The 21942-nt window shown below is 54.6% G+C and overlaps 1 protein-coding gene across 6 annotated transcripts in view; it reads left to right on the forward strand.

The window, feature by feature from the left end:
* The first annotated feature begins 4291 nt into the window (after window positions 1-4291).
* Window positions 4292-21942, forward strand: part of LOC139009585 (tetratricopeptide repeat protein 7B) — a 191201-nt gene continuing 173550 nt past the window's right edge. For all 6 annotated transcript variants that reach the window (XM_070413837.1, XM_070413833.1, XM_070413835.1 and 3 more), the window contains exon 1: window positions 4292-4492. In XM_070413837.1, the coding sequence (XP_070269938.1) occupies window positions 4372-4492 (121 nt within the window). In that variant the 5' untranslated portion in view covers window positions 4292-4371. The remainder of the gene's footprint in view (window positions 4493-21942) is intronic.

Below are 21942 nucleotides of genomic sequence, written 5' to 3' on the forward strand. Positions count from 1 at the left end.
AAAACAACCTCCTAACAAGCATTTCAGCTCTGCATGCGTCCTGACCCAGGGAACAGGGTCTCTGGGTATGGGGTGGTGGGGGAATGGCTTCCAACACATAGGAGAGTGGGTGTGGAGGGTAACAATGGTCTCTGATGGGCTTCATGAGTGGGATAGGGGAGCACCCTGGAGCACCCACATGTTTCTGGACTCGCAAAGCTGAAGGCCAGCCTGGGAACAGACTCCCCTCAAGGGGCCAGCCAGCCTCCTCCATCTGTCCATCCCTCTTGAATGGCAACAGGTGGTAAATTAGAAACACCGGCGTCAGTGCCTGAACCGAAGTAGCCCCGCAAGGTCCCTGCTGGTTTGTCCCTACAGTGGGAACCTTGGCTCCAGGCCAAGGGAAGAAACGAGACCTTGAAGGGGTAAGGGGCACAGTCATCTTAAATCATCCTCGGAGGCCCTGCTCAAAACGTGGGCACGGAGGCCCCAAATCCCTGGGGCCTCTCCAGGGATTTGGCTCCACTGGATTTGGCCCCACTGGACAGCAGGCTCGTTTGTAAAGGCAGACCTGGCACTGGAGATAGGAGCCTGGAGGATGATAACTCAAGGGCGGTAGAGTCCAGAGGGAGTACTGCACACCAGAGAAAAGGAAGGAACCAGGGCAGCCACGTGCCACAAGGACAAATCCCGGGACATAATGAGCAAAACAAGCAAGTCACAGAACAGGGTGTCAGCTTTAGAAAGTGGAACCCAAACAATAGCATGTGTAGGGGTACATATCACACTCCTATTACAAAGGCTGGCAGAAAGTGAGTTTGGTGGGTGATAAAACTACTTTTTTTTAAAAGTGAGGGTTTCACAAAAACACAAAAATCAAGGCGGTGGTTAACTCTGGGATAGGCTGTCAGTTCCCTGGTGTTCATTTTATTACACAGGCACCTCTTGATGATATGTTTTCTCATGTGTCAAATATTTCATAATTAAAAACCATCCGAAGGCACTGCAGCTATCATTACTCAAGCCCCAGGCCTGCAAGCTGGGGCCTGGCTTCCGCGGTCCCCATGAGCAATGCTGCAGCGCCTGCCACGGGGCCAGCTGCTCCAGGCTCAGGCGACTGGGTTGCTGCTCGGCATGGTGAGGTCAAAGGGTCAAAGGTTAGAAGTGACTGTGTGTTAGCACACTGAGACCCCTGTCCTTTCCTGCTTCGGGATTTCTGTCCCCCCTTACACCTGACCCACGTGCTTCAGCGAGCCGATTCCCGCTTCTCTGTGGGCCTGTCCACTGGGCTGCTCACGCCTGGAGTCCTCCTGTCCAACCCAGCCCCACCAGCTTCCTTCTGCTTATTCACCCACTCCACAAATATTTCCTGAGCACCTACTACGTGCTGGGTACCGTTCTCAGTGCTGGGATGCAGCCGTGAACAAAACCACACAAAAATCCCTGCCCTCACGGTGCTTACATTCTAGTGAGGGGAGACAGAAAAGAAATACTAAAGTAACCAACGTAGGTCAGGTGGCAAGAAGAAAACCATAGCAGAGTGAGAGGTGAGGGAGCGAAGGGTTTGTTTAGCTAGCTGGTCCGGGAGGGCCTCTCTGAGGAGGTGGCCTTGGGCAGGGACCTAATGGAAGGGAGGGAGGACCCGGTGGGTCTGTGGGGAAGAGCCTTCCAGGCTGAGGCAGGCACAAGGGCAAAGGCCCAGCCCTTCCTTTCACTGGTGTCTGCTTCCCCTGAGCTCCCCCGACCCCACCGGCCCGTTCTCTCTCCTCCCCCTCCCCTGCTCACCTCTTCCTCTATTCTAGTTGTACAGGGAACCCAGGCTTTCAGGAAGAGAGGGACGGGAGATTTCCAGACCACAGAGGCACCCCATTTGCGCTGACCTTCGCCCTGAAGCTCTGCCTGGCTCTACTGCCCCAGATAAGCCGGCTTTTCTCAAGAAATTAGCCTGAAGTCATCTTGCCTGCTGGGCATTGCCAGGCTTCCAGGCTGGATTCAGCTACAGACTGTGATTTTTTCGATTCTTGTCAAACCTGTAATACCAATGCCTGGGAAAAAGAGGTTGGCTTAATTACTATCATTAGCACCAATGACCTCCCACTCCCGAATTTCCCTCCGAATTTCCCTCCGTGCCACCTGCAGGTAAGCTCACCTGGAAAACAATTTGGGGATCTTCTCCCCGTGTAATCCTTTGCCTCTGCGGTGGTTGTGACAGCTGCCAGAGCAGCCTGGGCCATGGGCGAGGGTCAAACCGCGCAGGTGTGGGAAGGAGCCCAGAGACCGAGAGGTCCCGCTCTCTGGCTCCACGCAGTGAAGGCTCCGAAAGTTCTTTCCCTCTGCTGGGTCAGGCCGACAATGTTTGTCAGCCTTTGCTCTCAACCCTGTACCCCAGCAACCTCAGCGCTCAAGCAAATGGTCCGAAGAGTCCTCTGGTGGGAAGAGTCCATGGTGGCCTGCCGTGAAGGTGGAAGCCTCGCAGGCAGTCGCTGTTGTGTATTTGTTATTGTGCTAAACCCTAAAGGAAACCATCTGAAGGCTGATTCTAGACCTTGGAGATCTTCAGCTTCATTCATTCATTCATTCATTCATTCATTCATCACTCTCTTATTCAAGCTCCTACACTGTGGCAGGCCCTACACTGGGTGGAAAGGGTACAGACACACGGAATGAGAGCTCACATTTGTTGCACTCTTAAGGCAAACCAACACCGTTTTATTGCTTTACCTGTATATTCTCATTTAATTCTCAACCAGCTCTGTGGGGTAGGCATTACAGCTGAGGAGCTGTAGGTTTGGAAGGCATGGGGAGGTTAAATACCACTGCCCAGGTCGCACATGCTGAGTCAGGGTTCAAGCTCCACTTTGCCCCTGTGCAACACAGGCCTTGTCCTAGAACTTACCAACTAGCTGGGCAGAGAGAGAGACACCAACACTGTACACGACAGTGCGGCAACTGAGGCCGTGTAAACATTACCTGTTATTACGGCAACGTTTGCTACGAGAAAGTCCTACCTGGAGGAGATACCACTGCTGTGGGACCACCCGGGGTCTGTCGGATGTTGAGCAAGGCTTCATGGGGACCTTTGGGCTGGGTCTCAAAGAATGAACAGGTACTTCCCTCCTGGCCCAGAGGGGAGAGAACATTCCAGGCAAACATCTGGAGGGACAGACCACTGTGCTAGAGATGACAAGATAGGGGCCTGAGGGAGGAGAAATGCCTCCGGTGGAGATTCCTTCTCCTCCCCTCCCTATTCCCCCTGTTGGTGGAACCAAAGGGACCAGGGCACCAAAGCGCCCCCTGTTGAAACTTTCACCTTCTGCTCCCCCTTTCTGGGCTGTCCGCAGAGTCTGAGATCCATCAGGTCCACCTTCATCACCTTGTTGGCCTTGGGGGGGTGGAGGGGTGGAGGGGTGCTTGAAGGTTATGCTGGTCACAGCAGAAGGCAGCTCCTGATGTTCCAGCATCACATCTCTCAGTGTCTGCATTTCCGCTTCCTCATTGGTAAACGGTGGCCCAGGCTGCTGCGGGGAGGAGAGGCGACCCTGCATGCGACAGCCAGAGCTCCTGGAAGGCGGGGGAAGGCCCAGGAAGGGATGCTGCTGCTGCTGCTGGCTTGGTGCTTCCTCATACCTGGAGTTCCATCCTCACGGGGATCTTCGCTCCACCGAGGGAGGCGTTTTGTCTGTCCGGTTCTCCACTGTATCCCCAGCACCTACAACAGTGCCTGGCACACAGCAGGTGATCACAACACAGCTACTGAATAGCGGAAAGAAGGCGCCGCGGGGGCACCTGCCCCCAGCCCTGGGTCTCCAGGGCCAAGGCGAGGAAACCCCACTGGTGACCGCATTCTCCCCCGAGCGCAAGGCAGCTGGCGCCTTTGCCCGGCTCAGTTCAGCTCCCCAGACATTCACGGGGCCCCTCCCTGGGCAGGTGCTGTGCCAGCCCACCTGCGGGCAGGGTGGCGGCCAAGGTGCCCGGGCAGAGGGCGCCTCCTGGGGGCACATGCCAACCAGGCCCCGGGGAGCTGCTGGACACCCGAGGCGGCAGGACCAGCTCCGGCAGGACCGCCCCCCCACCGGCCCCATCCCGGTCCCCGAGCCCCGAGCCGGCCTGCGCGGTGACCTTTCCCGGGGTCGCTGGCCTCTCCAGGCCCCGCCTGCGCCCCGACCGGCCCGGCTGCGGCTCCGGCCCTGGCCGGCAGGGGCCGCTCCTCGCGCCGCCCGCCGCCGCCGCCTCCCCGCCCCTTGCCCAGCCGGCGCTCCCGTTACGCCGCGGAGCCGGGAGCCGGGAGCCGGAGCCGGAGCCCGAGCCCGAGCCCGCGGCAGCGGCGGGAGCGGCGAGGGGGCGCCGGCGGCGGCGGGGCCTGCGGGGCCTGCGCGCGGGCGGGCGGGCGCCATGGCCTCCAAGAAGGCGGGCTCGCGGCTGGAAACGGAGATCGAACGCTGCCGCTCCGAGTGCCAGTGGGAGCGGATCCCCGAGCTCGTCAAGCAGCTGTCGGCCAAGCTCATCGCCAACGGTAGGCGCCGGGCCGGGCTGCGGGAGCGGGGCCTGCGGCGGGTGGGCCGGCCCCAGGCGCAGCGGGCGGGCGGGCGGGGCGCGGGCAGGGCGCATCGGGGCCGCCGGGGCGCCAGAGGGGAGGGGCGTGGGGCCAGGGCCTTGGGAGCCGGGGTCCCCCCGGAGTCACGCGTGGGATGTCGGGCCGGCGAGGGCTCCTGTGCGGTCGGTGGAGGGGTCTCGGGAGTTGGGTGCTGACCCGGGTGCCAGGGGGTCAGCGGCCGGCCTTGGGGTTCTAAGAAGTTGGAGGTGATGGGGCAGGCTGCTCCCCGGGACGCGGGTGTGCGTGTGTCTGGGACTCCAGGCTGTGTGCATGGTGTACTCAGGCAGCCAGGCTGCATGGATAGGGGTGTTGAGCAGGGACCCCCGGGAAATATGGTTTGTAAACATATGGGTGAAGGGGCTGCAGGCAGAAGCTCAGGCCCCGGCTGTGTGTGGGGTGGTGAAGGCGGGCTGAGATGATTGTCCTGCGGTTGAGAGGCTAGGATGTCCAAGCTGTGGACCTAGGGAGTCAGGTTTAGGAAAACAGGGGACATAGAGGCAGGGAGTCAGGAGGGACAGTCCTGTAGGGAGAGGTGGGGATGGGGTTGAAGAATGTAGGGAAATGGGGTTGGCTGGGTGAGGGGCTTGGTGCCTAGGGGAGGGGAGGGGAGTCCGATGGAGTCACTGAGTAGGAACCTGGTGCCTGGAGTTAGTCCATGACCCCACTGCCTGAACTGGTACTTGGACCCAATCAGATCTAAATTGCCTCTGAAAAGCCCATGTGAGAGCATAGCTCCGCGTGGCCTTATTTGTTTTGGAAGCAAGCACTGTTGATATCTGCTTGTCTGTTAGTACCTGCCAAAACCACAGGCACCCGTGGACTGGGGAGAGGGCAGAGGTTTTGTCTCGTCTCATCTCTGGCTTCCGGAGGCGGGTTGACACCTGTGGGCTGAGCAAAGGCACGAAGGAAGGCATGAAGGAGTGCCAGCGCCATAAGGAAGGACATCCACTGTTTTCAACCTCCTCACCTCAGAGGACCCAGAAATAGAGAGGGATGTCACATGTCCTCTTCAAGAATGGTGTACATGTGTGCCTTTTATGGTTTTCTTGCCTCGAAATGAGGACTTGGTTCTGCGTACTCTCAGCCGTGGTGCCCCGTGCTTGGGGGGGGGGGGGGGGGCGGGAGGGAGGGTTTCCTGGGCGAATGCAGGTGTCAGGACCAGGTCAGGGACGTGGAGGAGGCACAGGCCTGCCTGGGCTCAGCATGCTGGAAATGGAAGGATGACTTCTTTGCAGTGAAGTTAGCATTTGAGGACGGGGTGTTCCGTCCCATGGGCCTGGCAGCTTGACCTCGTCCTTCCCGTGAGGCTCACTAGCTTGTCCTCTTGCTTCTCCTCACCTGCAGCATTTTTCTCGTTTCTTCTTGGAGTTGGGTTTACTGTGTCGCTTCCCAGCTATGAGGGCATATAATACCTTCAGGGTATTATATGACCACGTTAGGATTAAAGGGGTTCATTTGTGAGGTCCCTGGGTTTTTCCATAAGAGCCACTTGTCTCCTGCTTTCTTTGCTCATTTATTCAACCAGTATATGTGTGCCCACCACTGGCCAAGCCCCCACTCTCACGTGCTCATCCTCCTTTGAGGAGACAGACAATAAACGTGGAAGTTAATAAATAGGATGGCTTCAGAGAGTAAGCGATTTAAAGAAAACAAGAGTTGATGCAACTGAGAATGATGGGTAGGGGAAGAAGGGCAGCTGGCAGCACAGTGGTCTCTGGAATGAGGGGACATGGGCTTCCGGTGGCATGGGCCCAGCTTACCTTCACGGGCCTCTGGACTCATCTCCCTTCCCAGGGCCTTGTCCCTGTGGCCTAAGCCACGGTCATTGATGGGTGTTGGGGCGGGGAAGTGAGTTGTGAGGGGCACTGTGGCCCGTGGGTCTGAGTGCAAGGTTGGTTTTGGGAAACTCATGAGAGGTAGATTTCTGCCCCAGAACCCACATGGTGAGCAGCAGCCATTGATGGCAAAAGGTCGCCAGACCTGAAAAGGTCAAAGAGATTGCTCAGGAAGATTAAAAAAAGAAAAGCAAAGAAAAAGATGAAATAAAAACAGAATTATTGGGCACTCCTTTGGGGTTCAGAGAAATGTTAGAAGGAAGTTCCTTCCCTTCCTTTGGCTGATAGGGGCTCCCCTGAACCAGTGGTGGGACTTCCTCCTGATTTTGGGGGCATCAGCTCCCCCTCAGATGCATTGGATGTCAAGTTCTGGATAGATTTGAGAAAATCCTTAAGCTAAAGCATTTGTTGCTTAGAATAAGGAAAGTGAGTTAATGCCGTGTGTGTAATATTAAGACAGTTCCTGTGGAGGTAGCTACTCTGAGCCCTCAGTTTCCTCATCTTAGAATGGGAATCAAAAGCCTAACTTTGGTCCAGCTGGTGTGGCTCAGTGGTTGAGCGTCGACCCATGAACCAAGAGGTCTCGGTTTGATTCCCAGTCAGGGCCCATGCCCAGGTTTCAGGTTTCGGGTTCGATCCCCAGTAGGGGGCATTCAGGAGGCAGCCTGTCGATGATTCTCTCTCATCGTTGATGTTTCTATCTTTCTCTCCCTCCTTCTCCCTTCCTCTCTCTGAAATCAATACAAACATATATGTAAAAAGAGGGGGCAGTTAATGGTGGGCTGGCCCCAGGGTCTCCTTTGGAAACAAGGATGAGGTTTAACTGCGAGTCCGGGGTGAGAAGGTGGCACTGTTGTTTCGAATGACTTCTTTGGACACTCCCGGGGTATAGCAGTCTCCTGCCCTCTGACACCAGGACCTCCGTGACCCTCCATCCTGACCTTCCCAAGGCAGTCATCCCGCTTTCAGATCCCTGTCCTGTCATAGGACATGTTTTTGTGGCCGACCATATGTCCTGATTTTTGAATTCAAGACATTCACTAATTGACAGTAACACATGGATGGCTCTGAGCTAGGCATTGGGGCTCATGGTCACTGTCGTCAGGACAGAAGGGTTGTGACCTTGTGGCTACGCACAGTGGGGCCAGGACTGCTCAACTTTTCCCTCAGCCTCCTCTTTAGAGGAATTTCAGGCTCCGAATGGGAAGGGCGGAGGACTTCTGACATTCCTTCCCTTGACCAGCCAACCTTTCTAGCACGTCCTCCCTTCACCGTGGCTGGTAGGGCCTCCTGGATCGTCTCGCTCACCTTGTGATTGTCTTTCCACCTGTGCCCGTGCTGTTTGGCTCTGGAGGCCTCTCCGCAGGACGGAAGCCTACCCGTCTGTCAGGGTCTGGTTCAGATCTGTCCCAGCTGTCCTTCCTTCACAGGAAAGGTTGTTTGCCTCCAAGAAGACACTGTTAGAACCAGATGGGACCTGAGAGACCACACTGTATAGCAATTTTCTTCTTTATTTTTCTAAATATATCTTTTATTGATTTTTAGAGAAGAAGGGATGGAGCGAGAGTGAGAATGAAAACATCGATGTGAGAAGGAAACATCGATTGGCTGCCTCCTGGTGACCGAACCTGCAATTTTTTGGTGCCTGGGACGATGCTCAACCAGCTGAGCCACACCATCCAGGGCCATGTAGCCGTTTTCAAACTGTGCTATGGAGGAACCCCTTGGGAACAAGCTTTTGGGTCCTGGTGGCTGGTGGGCAGGTCTCACTCACGGGAGCAGCGGCACTTTTCTGGAAAGTTTCCCTGGAAGGGACAACTAATAACAACTTAAAAAACACAGTTGAAAACCACTGGTGTAGTTCAGCCTCCCCGTTTTACAGACGAGAAAACAGGCCCAGAGAGGGAGGTGTCGTCCTTAAAGCCACCAGCCGGCGAGTGGCAGAGGCAGACAGAGTGGGTCAGAGGTCTGGCCCCGGTGTTCAGTTGTGTCAGCTTGAAGTGTGGGTCTGTGGTTTCCTAACCAAGAGAGTAGCTTCACTGGAGAAACCCCGTTTGTACCGTATTGCCACACACCCCAAATTCTTTTTCTGAAACCCTTGGGGCCACATATGTTTCAGAATCCAGAAATTTTCAGCCCTGGCCGGTGTGGCTCAGGTGGTTGGGCATCATCCCGTGCACCGAAAGATCTCCAGTTCGATTCCCGATGAGGAGACATGCTTGGGTTACGGCTTAAGCCCCGGTCGGGGTCATGCAGGAGGTAGCTGATCGATGTTTCACTCTCACGTTGATATTTCTCTCTCTTTCTGCCTTCCTCTCTCTCTAAAAATCAATTAAAAATTATTTTTAAAAAGAATGCAGAAATTTTCAGACTATGGTACATATGCTGGGCATTATGTGACACTCCCAGGGGGGTCAGGGGCAGCCCTTCCTAATAAAACCCATCAGTATTTCTGCATCAAAACATATGACCAGTCCTTGCAAAAGGGACGCATAGCCTATAAATGGCATCATGTTGATTCAGTTGAGGTTTTGCTGCCCAGTAAGTTAACAGCTTTTGGGTTTTAGAGAATTCTAGATTTCAGAAATTGTGGATAAGGATTGTGAACCCGAAATAATAGTGCCAAATTTGTCGGATAGTTGTAGGGACCGAATGAAAAACAAAAACAACAAAAAACCACCGAAATGTGCTTAAGATGCCGCTGCCTGCACTGGATGTTAGCTGCGTCCATAGTGGTTGGCGTGGTCCCCCCTTTCCCGGCTCTGGGCTGTTCCCCCCTGGGCAGGTGCCTCACCTCACGTTGGTGGTCAGCCTGCACAGGACAGGGGATCCTGGTTCTGCGTGAATGAGCCATTGGGCTCAAAGCCCATTGTTGGTGCGTTGTATTGGATTGGCCCACAGACAGAGGGGAGGCCTCTGGGCAGTTGGAACAGGCCGAAGGGAGGCGGGCGAGGGCTTCCAAAATGCAGTGAGGGCCAAAGGGCAAGTGATGACGACCCCTGAGAAGTGGAGTCCTGCAGGGACCGGTGTTTACCTTTGGGGCTGCTGCCATTGAGTGCGTGTCCGCCAGCCAGGGGCTCCCTGGTTGTCAACCCAGCATTTTCCACCTCCACTCCTCTTCCTCCCTCCTGGCTGGCCTCCTGACAGAGAGTTTGTTCAGCTTTCAGCCCCCACCTGCCATGTGTCATATGTTTTACTGGAGGTGGGCTCTGGGTCCACCCCCTTGCCTGTGATTGGTTGAGGGATGAGCATGTGACTTCATTTTAGCCAATGAGATATGTACATTTGCTCTGGAAGGGGCTTCTGGGAAAGGTTTTCTCATGGTTGAGAGTGATGTATCTTGCTTTAGAGGGAAGGAGCAGGGCCCAGCCAGTGGCTCAGTGGTTGAGCTTGGACTTATGAACCGGGAGGTCACTGCTTGATTCCCGCGGGTGGCAGGTTCCAGTGGAGGGAGTGCAGGAGGCAGCCGATCAATGATTCTCTCTCATTGATGTTTCTGTCTCTTTCTCCCTCTCCCTTCCTCTCTGAAAGCGATAAGACATATTTAAAAAAAAAAAAAAAAAAGGGAAGGAGAATGGTCTCTCTTTTTCCTCTGGAAATTGTTAATGTGTTTGAGGCCTGGAGCTGCAGCCATCTTGAGGGCACCCGGCCCAGGGGTGAGGCCGACCCAGGGAGAGTGGTAGCACAGAGCCAAGAAGAACATGGCCCCTTGTCACATTGCTGACCTTCCCTGGGCTGCCTGTTAGGAGAGATAATAAGAGCCTCCTTGTTGAAGCCACACCGAGTCAGGTGTTTGGCCCGTACATGCTGCTGAAGTCATTCTAACTGGTGCACCACGTTACTTACCCAGAGCACCCGCAACTGCCGGGCAGCTTCCCACTGGGCGCTCTGTTCACACTGACCTCACGTGGGTGGATTCCTGTCCCTCTGGGTGACCTCACGCTTGGCAGATGCTGCGGGGTTGCAGGCCTTTGACTTGCGTGAAAGCCAGCGCTTCCCATCTGAGAAGCCAGAAAGAGAAGAGGTTTTTTTGAGGCATCCCCAAACCATCCCCATCAGCCACCAAGACGAGAATGAGCAGGTCTGGCAGATGGATTAGATCGGTGCCCCATAAACTATAAAGAGAAGCCACAAGCCACAGGAAACCTAATGGCCTGGCTGCAGCCTCTGCCGACCTCCAGGTTTGTCTGTCCCTGCTCAAGCGTAGCGTTGGTGGAGGTGCCAGGACTAGACAGAACAGATGTGTTTTGGTCCTTTCGGAGGCTTCCAGACCTGGAGTCAGAATCCCCGGGCACTTGTCCTCCGAGTGCCCTTGAGCACATCACTTGATCCTCTGGAACCGTAGTTTTCCTGACTGCCCGGGTGTTAAAATAGTGCCAGTGGGTAAGAAGAATGAATAAGCATTTCTTGAGCTTCTGCTGTGCACTGGGTTCTGGACATGAACGTGCACACGGACCCCAGTCCACCATCAAGAACAGCTGCAGGAGGAATGGAGTAGACTGAGGCTTGGAGATGTTCATTGAGTTGGAGGCTCGCCCACTTCCGAGTCTAGTTCCATTATTCTTTCTAGCTCACTGGTGTTTTCATAAACTCGCTCGATCCCAGAATCGCCACGCTGGCTTGTTAGAGTCCAGATTTCTAGACGCAGCAGGTCTGGGGTGGGCGATGCTGAAGCTGCTGGTCTGTGGGCATGCTCTGAGGAGCTCTGGGCATCAGGGATTCTCAGACCTTGCCTCCTCAGGGGTGATTCCCTGGGTCCAGATGGGTGCTGGAAATCGGCATTTTTTAAAAAAAATGTTGTTAATCCTCACCCAAGGCTATCTTGCCATTGATTTTTAGAGAGAGTAGAAAGGAGGGGGGACGGGAGACAGAGAGAAACATCGATGTGGGAGAGACACGCTGATTGGTTGCCTTCTGCATCCACCTGCAACCGGTATGTGCCTTTGACTGGAACTGAACCCGGGACTCTTCAGTCCATAGGCCGTCGCTCTGTCCACTGAGCAAAACCAGCTAGGGTGACATCTGCATTTTTAAATCAAGCCTCGGGTGATTGGTGTGATCAGGCAGGTCTGGAAGCCCCTGCCCTCAACCTCAATCCGTAGCATTTAATGAGCACCTCCTGTGAGGGGAGCCCTGTACCCCAAGAAATAGAGTGACCAGGTCACCTGCCACAGGAAGCTTACAGCTCTGGGCAGCTGAGTCACCGGGGCTGCTCAGCAACTCAGGTTCCCAGGCTGGGCCCGAGCTTCTGCTTCAGGAGGTCTTAGTAGGGTTGGGTTCAGGAAGCAGGATTGTTCACCAGGTGATTGTGGCCCAAGGTCTTCCAGGAGCAAACTTTGGCCATGATTGTTCAAGGGGTGGGACAGAGTGTCACCCTGCAGCCTGCGGGGAACAATGGCATCACTCACAAGGCCGCAAGGAGCACCTGAGTTACGGGGGCTGAGAGCAGGGTGGGCTTATGTGGCAGTGGGTGAGGCCTGGAAGAGAGCCAGGAGGAGGGTCTTGGGCAGAGAGTGGCTTTAGGGTAACTGACTCATCTTAGTTGCCCTGAGACTTATGTGGTTTTAACACTGAAAGCAAGTCCCACATCCGGGGGTGCCCTCAGTCCTGGGTAGCAGGACAGTAGTTCACCCTGTTGGGCAGAGGCAGGTATTTTAGCAGAGGGGAAAGACACCCGGTGCAGCAGAAGGCAGTGGACTTGGCCATGTCAGACCCGGGTTTGATTCCTGCTCTGCCACTTATTGCTGCCTGGCCTCAGATGAGTTACTTATCTTCTCTGAGCCCCACTCTCTATCTCAAAGGTTGTTTTGAAGAGTGAATGAGATAATGAAGTTTCCAGCACCAGCGTTATCGGAAGCAGCCCTGAATCAGGAGTATTGTGTGTGGAAGGAGGGTCCTTCACAGGGAGAGGGGAAGCAGACAGGATAACAATAGGAACGAGAACAGCAGAGATGTGCTGTGGGGTGGGGTTCCTGTCCTACTGGACTGTGACTGAGGTCTGAAGCTGGGTCACAGGACTAGTAAATGCACAACCAGGGCTTCAGCCGGTTCTGACAGCTCCCCCGACCTCCTCTGCCAGCCATCCATTCACCACGTTAGTGAGCCCGGGATAGCACGTGGGGGTGGGGGGAGGGGTGTAAGGAGGATGCAAAGATGAATGAAACCACTGGGCTGTCGGCCCCATGAGGTAGGCATATTTTTACTCTTTTGTTCATTATTAAATCTCAAGCACCAATAACATGTTTGGCACACAGTAGGTACTCAAGTCATTGTTAAATGAACAGCTTGGCCTCTGCCCTTAGGGAGTTGAGTTGGATTCATTCACTCCTCAAACACCTACCGAGCACCTACTGTGTGCCAGCCCCCATCCTGAGGACTGTGAAGGCAGTGATCTCTAAGACCATCCTTGTGCTCAAGTCCAGTACATAGAGACGTGGCATACATGTAGTCAGGGCTAGAGTGGCAGAGGGACGAGGGCTGTGGAGGCCCATGGGAGGGTGTGCCCACCCAGGGCGTGGTTCCACATCTAAGAGTCTTGGTGTTACCCTGAGGGTGACGGTCCGTGGCTCTGCCTGCTGGGGCTCTGCGTGAATACTGGCCGTGATGGACTGCTGTTTGGGCTGACTGACTGCCTGTGCCCTCATCCTGTTTCTTGTGTAACTGTAGGGTGGACACTTGCTGAGTGGCCCTTTCCAGGGCAAGATTCCGGTCCCCTCTGCTGCCCTTCCTTGTCTCTCTTCTCTCCTCTCATAGAGCTGGCTCAGCCCCTTTGCTGTGAGCCCTGGCTCCCTTGAGGACCTGCTGTCTCTGGCCCTTGCAGGGTCAACACCCTAGTTAGCCAGCCTTGGAGGAGTGCCAGCCGGCGAGGGGATGCTGGCAGGGGTGCCAAGCCCAGGGACCTGCAGTAAATGCCACTTTTCTTTCCCTGGCCACCAGGCCAAGGGAGTCAGCTCTCCAGTCAGGCCTGGAGGCCTGGGGAGGTAGGTCTCCCAGGCCCTTCACAGCTGCCCCACTCCCCACGGTCGCCTTCTTCCTGCCCCTGCCCCACCACACACACCAGTGTGTCCAGCCTCCCTTCTGCCTGGAGTCTCACTTGGAGACATTCCTCAGGCCCAGCTCAGACCTCACTGGCTTCCGACAGCCTCTGAGTGTACCTGGTGGTCCTTCCGCGCCACATGCCGGGCTCGGTGGTTCCTGTCTCCCCTCAGACCATTCCTCTCGAGGGCAGGGACTGGGCTGGGGCTTTGAATTTTCAAAAAATGCTTGTTGATAGTGTGGGTGTGCATGTAACTTGCCTGCGTGGAGCTGACTTCCGCAAAGAGCCATTTCCAAGCCTTCTGGGCCGGCCTGATAACGTGCCCCCAGCCCCGCTAGAGTCACTTCCTGCACTTCTAGCTCCGGGGACAGGCCCAGCCAACGGCAGCTAATGACTTCCCAGTTACCTTTTCTTTCCTTAGGCTGGGTTTCTCTAGGGCAGCTGGGTTTCTCTAGGGCAGCGGTTCTCAATCTGTGGGTCGCGACCCCTTTGGGGGTTGAACGACCCTTTCACAGGGGTGGCCTAAGACCATCGTAAAACACATACATAATTATATATTGTTTTTGTGAATAATCACTATGCTTTAATTATATTCACCACAACATGAGGAACTGTATTAAGGGTCGCGGCATTAGGAAGTTTGAGAACTACTGCTCTAGGGGAAGAGTGTGTGTATGTGTGTGTGTGTGTACGCGAGCAGGTGCACACGTGTGGCCAGGGTAGCAGAATGACTGTCTTCTGTCCCACATGTGACTCTCCCGTCCCTGCCTTCCAGCTCCTGCCTTGTGTGTGGACATGGGAGGAGGCTCTGGCACGAAGCCTGGACGCCAACTACCAAGATTTCTCAAAATACCGTTCCTGACGACTTGCTTTGAGCTCTTTAATCTTTGACTTTTTCCGTCTTTGCTTTTCAGTCAAGAATTCCAAAGAGCCAGGCCAGGCCCTCTGCACTGGGTCACAGTTTGAACTAAGGTAGTGGAGGGGGAGCAGCGAGGCCCTGAGGTGGAAATGCCGAGGCTTGGGTCTCGCTCAGCAATCAACCCCCACCCCCCGCCCCCCAGGCACCTCGAGGAGGGGCCCAGTCTCCAAAGGCGAAGGCACTTGGGTGGGTCCTGTTGTACGGGGAGAAGCACCTGTGGACTCATTCCGGAAGTGCACATGGAACCCCTGCTCTGCGCCAAGCGGTCCAGGTAGAGCATGAATGTGAGAGCGAGAGGGTGGACGTCAGAGCCAGGGTGATCGGCTACAAGGAGTTTGCTTTCACTTTGGATGAGATGGGAGCCATTGGGGGGTTTTGAGGGGAGGTGACATGATATGACTTACATTTTAAGTCAGGTGTGGGGTCCCTGGCTAGCTTGGCTGAGTGGATAGAGCATTGGCCTGCGGGCTGAAGGGCCCCGGGTTCGGTTCCAGTCAAGGGCACATGCCCGGGTTGCAGGCTCAGTCCCCAGTGGGGGGTGTGCAGAAGGCAGTTGATTGATGATTCTCTCTCATCATTGATGTTTCTATCTCTCCCTCTCCATTCTTCTCTGAAATCAATAAAAGTATATATATATATATATATATATATATATATATATATATTAAATCAGGTATGGGGACAACTAATCAATATTTTGTAGTTGTGGTGTGTGCCCTTCTCTTCTCCATCCTGGGGCTTGTCAGTACTGGTGCCCCAGTTACACCCAGCTCTGCCTCCCTCCCCCCCCCCCCCCCCCCCCCCCCGCCCCCCGCCCCATGCAGCCGAGCAGCTGGCTGCTGGAGGAAAGCCCTTGGCCTTGCTGGCCACTTATGCTTGGCGACCAATGACCTCAAAGGCACTGCCACTCTTCCAGTCTGTTTGGATTCCCACTTTCCAAAATGTCCATCTCAGTTGTTCTTTTCTCTTCGGAGACCTCTCACATCCTCTGGACGCCATCCTGTCACTCCTCGCTCATGACCTTGCCTCATTCTTTATCGAGGAAATAGAAACAATTAGGAAACCCGCTCATTTCCGACCACCGCGGCCACCGCTTTCCTCCGCCACTGCCGGGGTTTCAGTTCCTTTCAAAGGCCGCGGCCCCTTCTCCACCTTCACGCAGGACCCCCTGTCCTCACCCCTCAGGACGTGGCTGCTGCGGCCATCTCTCCTCTCTCCTGGTCACGTCTGCCTCTCTCTTTCCCGACCTCTCCCTGCAGGATACTCAGAGGCCTAGACTTTCCTGCGAAACCTTCATTAACCTCCCGTGGCTGTCTCATTGCCGCGTCTCCTGCTCCTTTTTGGCAAAGCCTCTTCAGACTCGTCACGCCCTCCGCCTCTGCCACTTGGGCTTGTCTCCCTTGCACATCCCGAGACCTCTGATGCCCAGGTCACCCTCTGGTCAGCTAATTGCCATGTGTAATGAATGTTCGTTCTCTTCTCTGCCTTAATATTCCAGTAGGTTTTAACCCACATGACCTCTTCCTCTTTCCGGAAACTTCCTAATCTTGGTTTCTGTAACGGACACGGTCCTGGCTTTCTCTTCCTTAACCTCCTGCTCAGTCTCCTCCATCCACCGACGAGTTCTGTACTTGGATGTCGAATGTCCTTTAACTTGGTCAAAGCAGACCTCTTGGTTTTATTCCTCCTCTCCTTGGTAAATGGCAAAATGGTACCACTGTTCATGCCCTTGTGCAACCTGAAATCCAGGATTCATCTTTAATCCCTCTCCTTTCCTCATCCCCAATGCATTGGTTTCCTGTTGCCGTGGCGCAAATGTGCTGGTTTAAAACAATGCAAATGTGTCTTCTTAAAGTTCTGGGGGTCAGAGTTGGAAACGGGTGTCAGTGGGCTAAAATCGACGCCAGCAGGAGGCTCTGGGGTGGGCTCTGTCCTGGCCTCTCCCAGCCGTACAGGCTGCCCACACTCCCTTGGCTCCTGGCGCCTCCTCCATCTTTAAAGCAAGCAGATTAGTCTCCTCCAGGCTCCGGGACCCTCCTGTGCCTTTGCCACATCTCCTCTCTGACTCGTCCTTCCTACTTCCCTCTTCTAAGGGCCCCATGTGCCCACCCAGATAACCTCCCACTGCCAGGTCCTTAACTTCATTATGTCGTGGGTTCCAGCAACGGGGACATAGACAGTTTCTGTACCTTCGACCCAAACTGTCCTCACTCACCCTTTACTCCCTTTACACACCACTTCTTGCCTCACCCGTCTGTCTAAGTGTCTGTCCCTCCCACCGATCGCCGCAGTGGCCTTCTACCCATTTCTGCTCTTGCCTCTGCCTGGCTCCAGCCTCGAGCTCATTCTCCACACAACAGACAGGGAGCTTTCCAAAACCTAAATCCGATCATTTCACCCCCCTGCTCATCCCCCCCTCCCCACCCCAAAGACTTCCAGTCGCACTTCGAATGGTGCCACACTTTTTACCACAAAATACGAGAATGTCAAGGTCTGCTTTTACCCGCCTCTCTGACTGCCCCGCCCTGAGGGCTTCCTCTGCTCCAGGACCGTGGCCTTCTTGCGGTTCCTGGAACACCCCAGCTGGGTTCCCACCCTGGGCCCTCCGTGCGCCGAGCAATGTTCTCCTCTCAGCCGTTTGCACGGCCGACTCAGTCTCCTCATCCACTTCTCCTTGGAGACTCTACCTGGTCTGACCACCCATCTCAAGTGGCCGCCGGTCACTCCCATCATGCTTTAGTTCTCCGCACATCCTGACCAGTGTCTGGCCTTTTCCTGTTTGTCTCTTCGTCCCACCTGCCTAGGAATGTAAGCTCCATGAGGGCAGAGACCTCCTCTGTCTCAGTCTCTACTCGACGTCCCTGGAGCTCACAGGCCCTGAATGAATGCTGGCTGGTGTGTGCATGTGCAAAGTGCTTCGAGGAACATGATTCGCTCAGGCCAAGAGCGCTGGGCAAAGCTTCTCCAAGGTGACCCTGAAATGCATCCCAAAGGATGCCTGGGATTTGGGCAGGAGAAGGGAGGGAGGATAGCAGGTCCAGGCAGGCACCCTCAGCAGAGACGGATCGCCATGGCCTGGGAAGGATGCTGAGGGCCTGGAGGGTGTGTGCCTGAGAGGCTGGTGGCCCGGAGCAGTGGCAGATGGGCTGTCGGTGGTAACCACAGACCTAGAACTCCTTCACTTGGTTCCGAGGTGATGGACTAGGTCCTGTGTACCCTCCTGTGTACCAGCCAAGCTGCTCTAGGTTTTCTAAAAATTACCTGGTTGTTTTGTGTAGGTAATGAATGCATGTAATAGTAACGATCAAACATTTAAAAAGTATATAGTGGCCCTAGCCGGTTTGGCTTAGTGGATAGAGCGTCAGCCCGCGGACTGAAGGGTCCTGGGTTCGATTCTGGTCAAGGGCACATGCCCAGATTGTGGGCTCAATCCCTGGTGTGAGGCATGCAGGAGGCAGCCGATGAATGAGTCTCATCATTGATGTTTATATCCCTCTTTCCCTCTCCCTTCCCCTCTGAAAACAATAAAAAAAACATTTTTTTAAAAAAAGTATATAGTGAAAGGTAACTGCACTATCTCTATGTTTTCTCCTCCCTTCCACAGAAACAACCACTCTTTGGACTTTCCCGGGGGGGCCCTTTTAGGCATATGCTGTATATCTGTACATTCTACGAACATTTGTTGTTGGCTTTGTTTTTTACACATAATAGTGATATACTGCACACCGTAGTTAGGGGTCTCTGTCTCTGAGGTTGTTATCTACTATATAACAAACCACCCCAAAACTCAGTGCCTTAAAACAGCAAGATTCTGGGCTTGCCAGGGCTCACTGTGCGTCCTCGGGCAGCTGCGGGTCAGCTCAGTGTCATCCCTGCCCTTGGCTGGGCTTCTCACCTGGCCCTCCCACCTCCCAGGCCCAGGCCCAGGCCCAGGCCCAGGCCCAGGCCAGCCCGAGCACGTTCTCATGGCGGCCGCAGAGAAGCAAGAGGGAAGAAGCGGCTACGGCCTTTGCCAAGCGCTGTGTGCGTCAGCTTTGCCACTGTCCTGTGATCGGAGCCAGTCACGTGGCCACGCCCAGGTCCGTGCGAGAGCCACAGAGCATGTGGGTTCAGGGAGGCTGAGGACCCGGGGCCCTGAGGGCAATCCAGCCGCCACAGGCTTGTGTTTAGGTCTGTTCCTTTGTGTAATGGGCACACGGTGTCCCATCGCACGGGGCCCACAGTCCATTCAGCAGGACACCTGTTACCTCTGTCCTCTGCTGTCACCAGGGGGGCGCGTGTAGTAAACTTCCCTGTCTGCCCATCTTCGTGCTCCAAGCGCACGTATCCGTGGGGTAAGTTGCTAAAACTGGAATTTCTGGGCCAGACAGTTCAGGTACATCAATCATTTGGTAGATGTTGCTAAATTGCCCTAAAGCATCTGACAGTGTCTGTTTTGTGTCAGCACTCTATGCGGGGGAGGGGAGGGGAGAAGAGGGGAGCGGGGATGACCAGCACACAAACATTAAGGCACCTGTAAGCTACCTGCGACTTAGAAGCAGCCAAATGAACCCGGGGATGGAATTCACTGAGGTCACCCTGAGACTGAGACTCGAGAACCAAGAACAGGGCCGTCTTTGCTGGGTAACAAAGGGGCAGCTGAAGAACCAGTTCCCGCGTGAATAGGGGCTTGTTTTTTCCTCTTGGCTCGGAGCCCCAGCAGGAATGGTTTGAATAGGCCTCAAGGCTTCTCTATTGACATACAAACCGAGTCCTGGAGATTTTTTTGTATTGATATCAAGTACTCCCTGAAATAGAGTAGAAACCCTAACTTTTTCCCCCTCCATCATCTGATCAAATCTCTGTGTCAGCTGCTTATCCCACAAGGGAGAGGGCTGTGAGGAAGGGACAGTCACCTCAAGTGGCAAAGGTCACAACCCCTCCGACCCTGAGTGTCTGAGGGAGGCCGAGGCCGCCTGGGCACTGCACTGTGCCAGCCACCGGGCTTACTGGATTGGGGATCGTCTGTTTGGAGATGAACCAGGGGACCAGAGGCCCCTCCCGGGGGCTGAGGCCCATGCTAATCTCAGGAGCAGTCTCTATTCGATGTCAGGCTTTATCCCGCTAACAGTCACTGGAGAGCTGGTTTCTCAGCCTCACTTAAACCCCCCAAAATGGTCGTGGGGTGGGGGAAACCAGCCCTGGGCACCCCTGAGCTTCTCCATCCTGGCAGGTACGTCCCGGCCCCGCATTGCAGTCCTGCAGCTCTGCCTGCTCCTGTGGACTGCCCAGCTGTGCCCAGCTGTGCCCTCCTCAGTGCCTGGGGAGTGGGAGCGGGGAGTAGGGGAAGAGATACTGAGACTGAAGTCTTCCATGAGGCAGAATTCTGCTGTCAGTGTCCCCGTTGCCCTGTTGCCGCCAGAACTCTCCCGGCAATCCTAGCGCCAACCTGGTTTGTTACCCGGTTCTCAGGGATCACTCCTCTGTTGCCTGATGTCTAGTGTCTTGAAAATTGTTTTTATTTAAAAATATATTCTGTCATGTTTTTGTGGATTTCCAATGGGAGGTTAAATTTGGTCTGTCTTGGCTGGAAGCGAAAGTCTATTCTTACCATTTTGATGCCCTTTTATTTTATATTTAACTCTTTAATCTGAAATGAACCTTCTTGTATGCCCGGAGGGGTCTTTTCCCGTTTCGTCCCACTGTCCCAGCACATAGCTGGGCACACTATTGGGCATGAACAACCGGCTAGGTGGCACCCTTTCTTCTGTTGCCAGTGGGTTCTGCCGTGAGGTCCTTGGCAGGTGCAGCCAGTGCCCGTGGTCAGGCCGCCGAGCCGCCTTCACCGTTAGCACGGAGCCGCGCAGCCTCGGTGTCATTGCTCTGGCATGAGAGCTCCTTGCTGTGGTTAAGATCTCTACCTGCTGGTTGGGAGAGTGAATGGCAGGGAAATCACCTTTTTTGCAGGGGAATAAAGAAAACAATTTGCTTGAGAGATTAATTGGAGCCTGGAAATTTTAAAAAGTTCAAAAATGGTTTTATAGCAGCCATGCTGAATTTCAATTTAGATTGTAAGCTCTTCGCCCGGAGCGTGCGGCTCCTTCCAGAATTAAGGAACTGATCCTCACCCACCTGGCAGGAAGCTCCCAGGACCATTCCCCTCTTCCTCTCCCTGCCCTTCATGGTTCAGCTCTAACAAATCACTTAGGAGTTCCCAAACAACCAGGCTGTGCCATGCCTTTGCACATTCTGTTCCTTCTGCCTGGAATGCCTTTCCCCACATTTTCCACCCTGAAACATACATCTGTCACATGTGCGTTGTATTGGTGTATAACAGTCAGGTTCCGTTGTAGCAGTGCTCCTTGTAAGCCTTTAAGACTGTGCATGCGAATGCTCTGACACCCACCAGCAGGCCTTAGCCTACACCTCCTTCACCCCGAGCCCTGGGTTTCTTTATTAGCTGGATTTCCGTTCTGGGAGGAAGCTGCTTGTTACCTTCGTCCCTGACTGGTCCATCCACTGGGTTACACTGGCGCCCCTGCGCCCTCGGCAGGCGGAGCTTTATTGTCCGCTGGTGGGGGACCCTGCTGTGGGTCCTGCCTGATGTCCTTGCGATTTCCTTTTTCTTCTTGGACAACCACAGAGCCCTTGAGCTCAGATCTCTGAGTTAACTCTCCCGGGGCCCTCGGCACCGTCTCTGGCAGGTTACTGTTGGCTGCTCAGAACACAGACGGAGGTGCTGCTGGGAACGGGAGGCCCGGCAGCTTTGGGTCACTGAGCAGAGGGCTTGGAAAGGCTCTCCGTCCAGCTCTCGGCCTTTGGAGGCCCCGCCCCCGAGTCTCAGTGAACTTTGGGTTGTACCAATACTGGACCTACCCCTGGTTGTTCCTCTAGGACCGGCAGCTCAGGATCAAGCCAAGGTCCCTTCTGGCCACTAACCCCAGGTGGGGTTCTTTTTCCTGCACCCCAGTGGTAACTATTAGCATGGGTTTGAGGTACATCCCTCCAGACTTTTTAAAGCTGCTTTTGTATTTGGACACAATGAGGTTCTGTCCCACCACAGAGGAAGTAGACCGTGCTCGGGCTGGTGTGCAGGTTGTTTGGTTTTGTTCAGAACAGCTTGGATGTGTGGATCCAAGGAGCCGCCGCTGGAGTGAGCTTTTTATTCTATTAACCAGCCAGCACCGACAATAACAAAGTCACTGCTATAAGTATTGCACTCTTAGGGATAAAGCCTTCGTACAAACGGTCCCTGATATCAGTGTCTGTATAGTTCTTTAAAACATATTTTTATTGATTTCAGAGAGGAAGGGAGAGGGAGAGACAACGACGTCAATGATGAGAGAGAATCATTGATCGGCGGCCTCCTGCACGCCCCACACTGTGGATCAAGCCCGCCACCCGGACATGTGCCCTGACCGGGAATCGAACCATGACCTCCTGGTTCATAGTTCGAAGCTCAACCCCTGAGCAACACCGGCCGGGCTGTTTGTATAGTTTTGACTTTTGGACAAAAACAGACTGCCTGCATTCAGGTTGTTTGGGCACAAGCTCGTTTGAAGAGTCTGACTGTGCAGACATTCTCCCGGCTCGTATCCGT

This window comes from Myotis yumanensis, unplaced genomic scaffold (assembly GCF_028538775.1).
Source record: "Myotis yumanensis isolate MYYU_CA2020_CCGP unplaced genomic scaffold, mMyoYum1.0.hap1 SCAF_1, whole genome shotgun sequence".
Lineage (NCBI taxonomy): Eukaryota > Metazoa > Chordata > Mammalia > Chiroptera > Vespertilionidae > Myotis > Myotis yumanensis.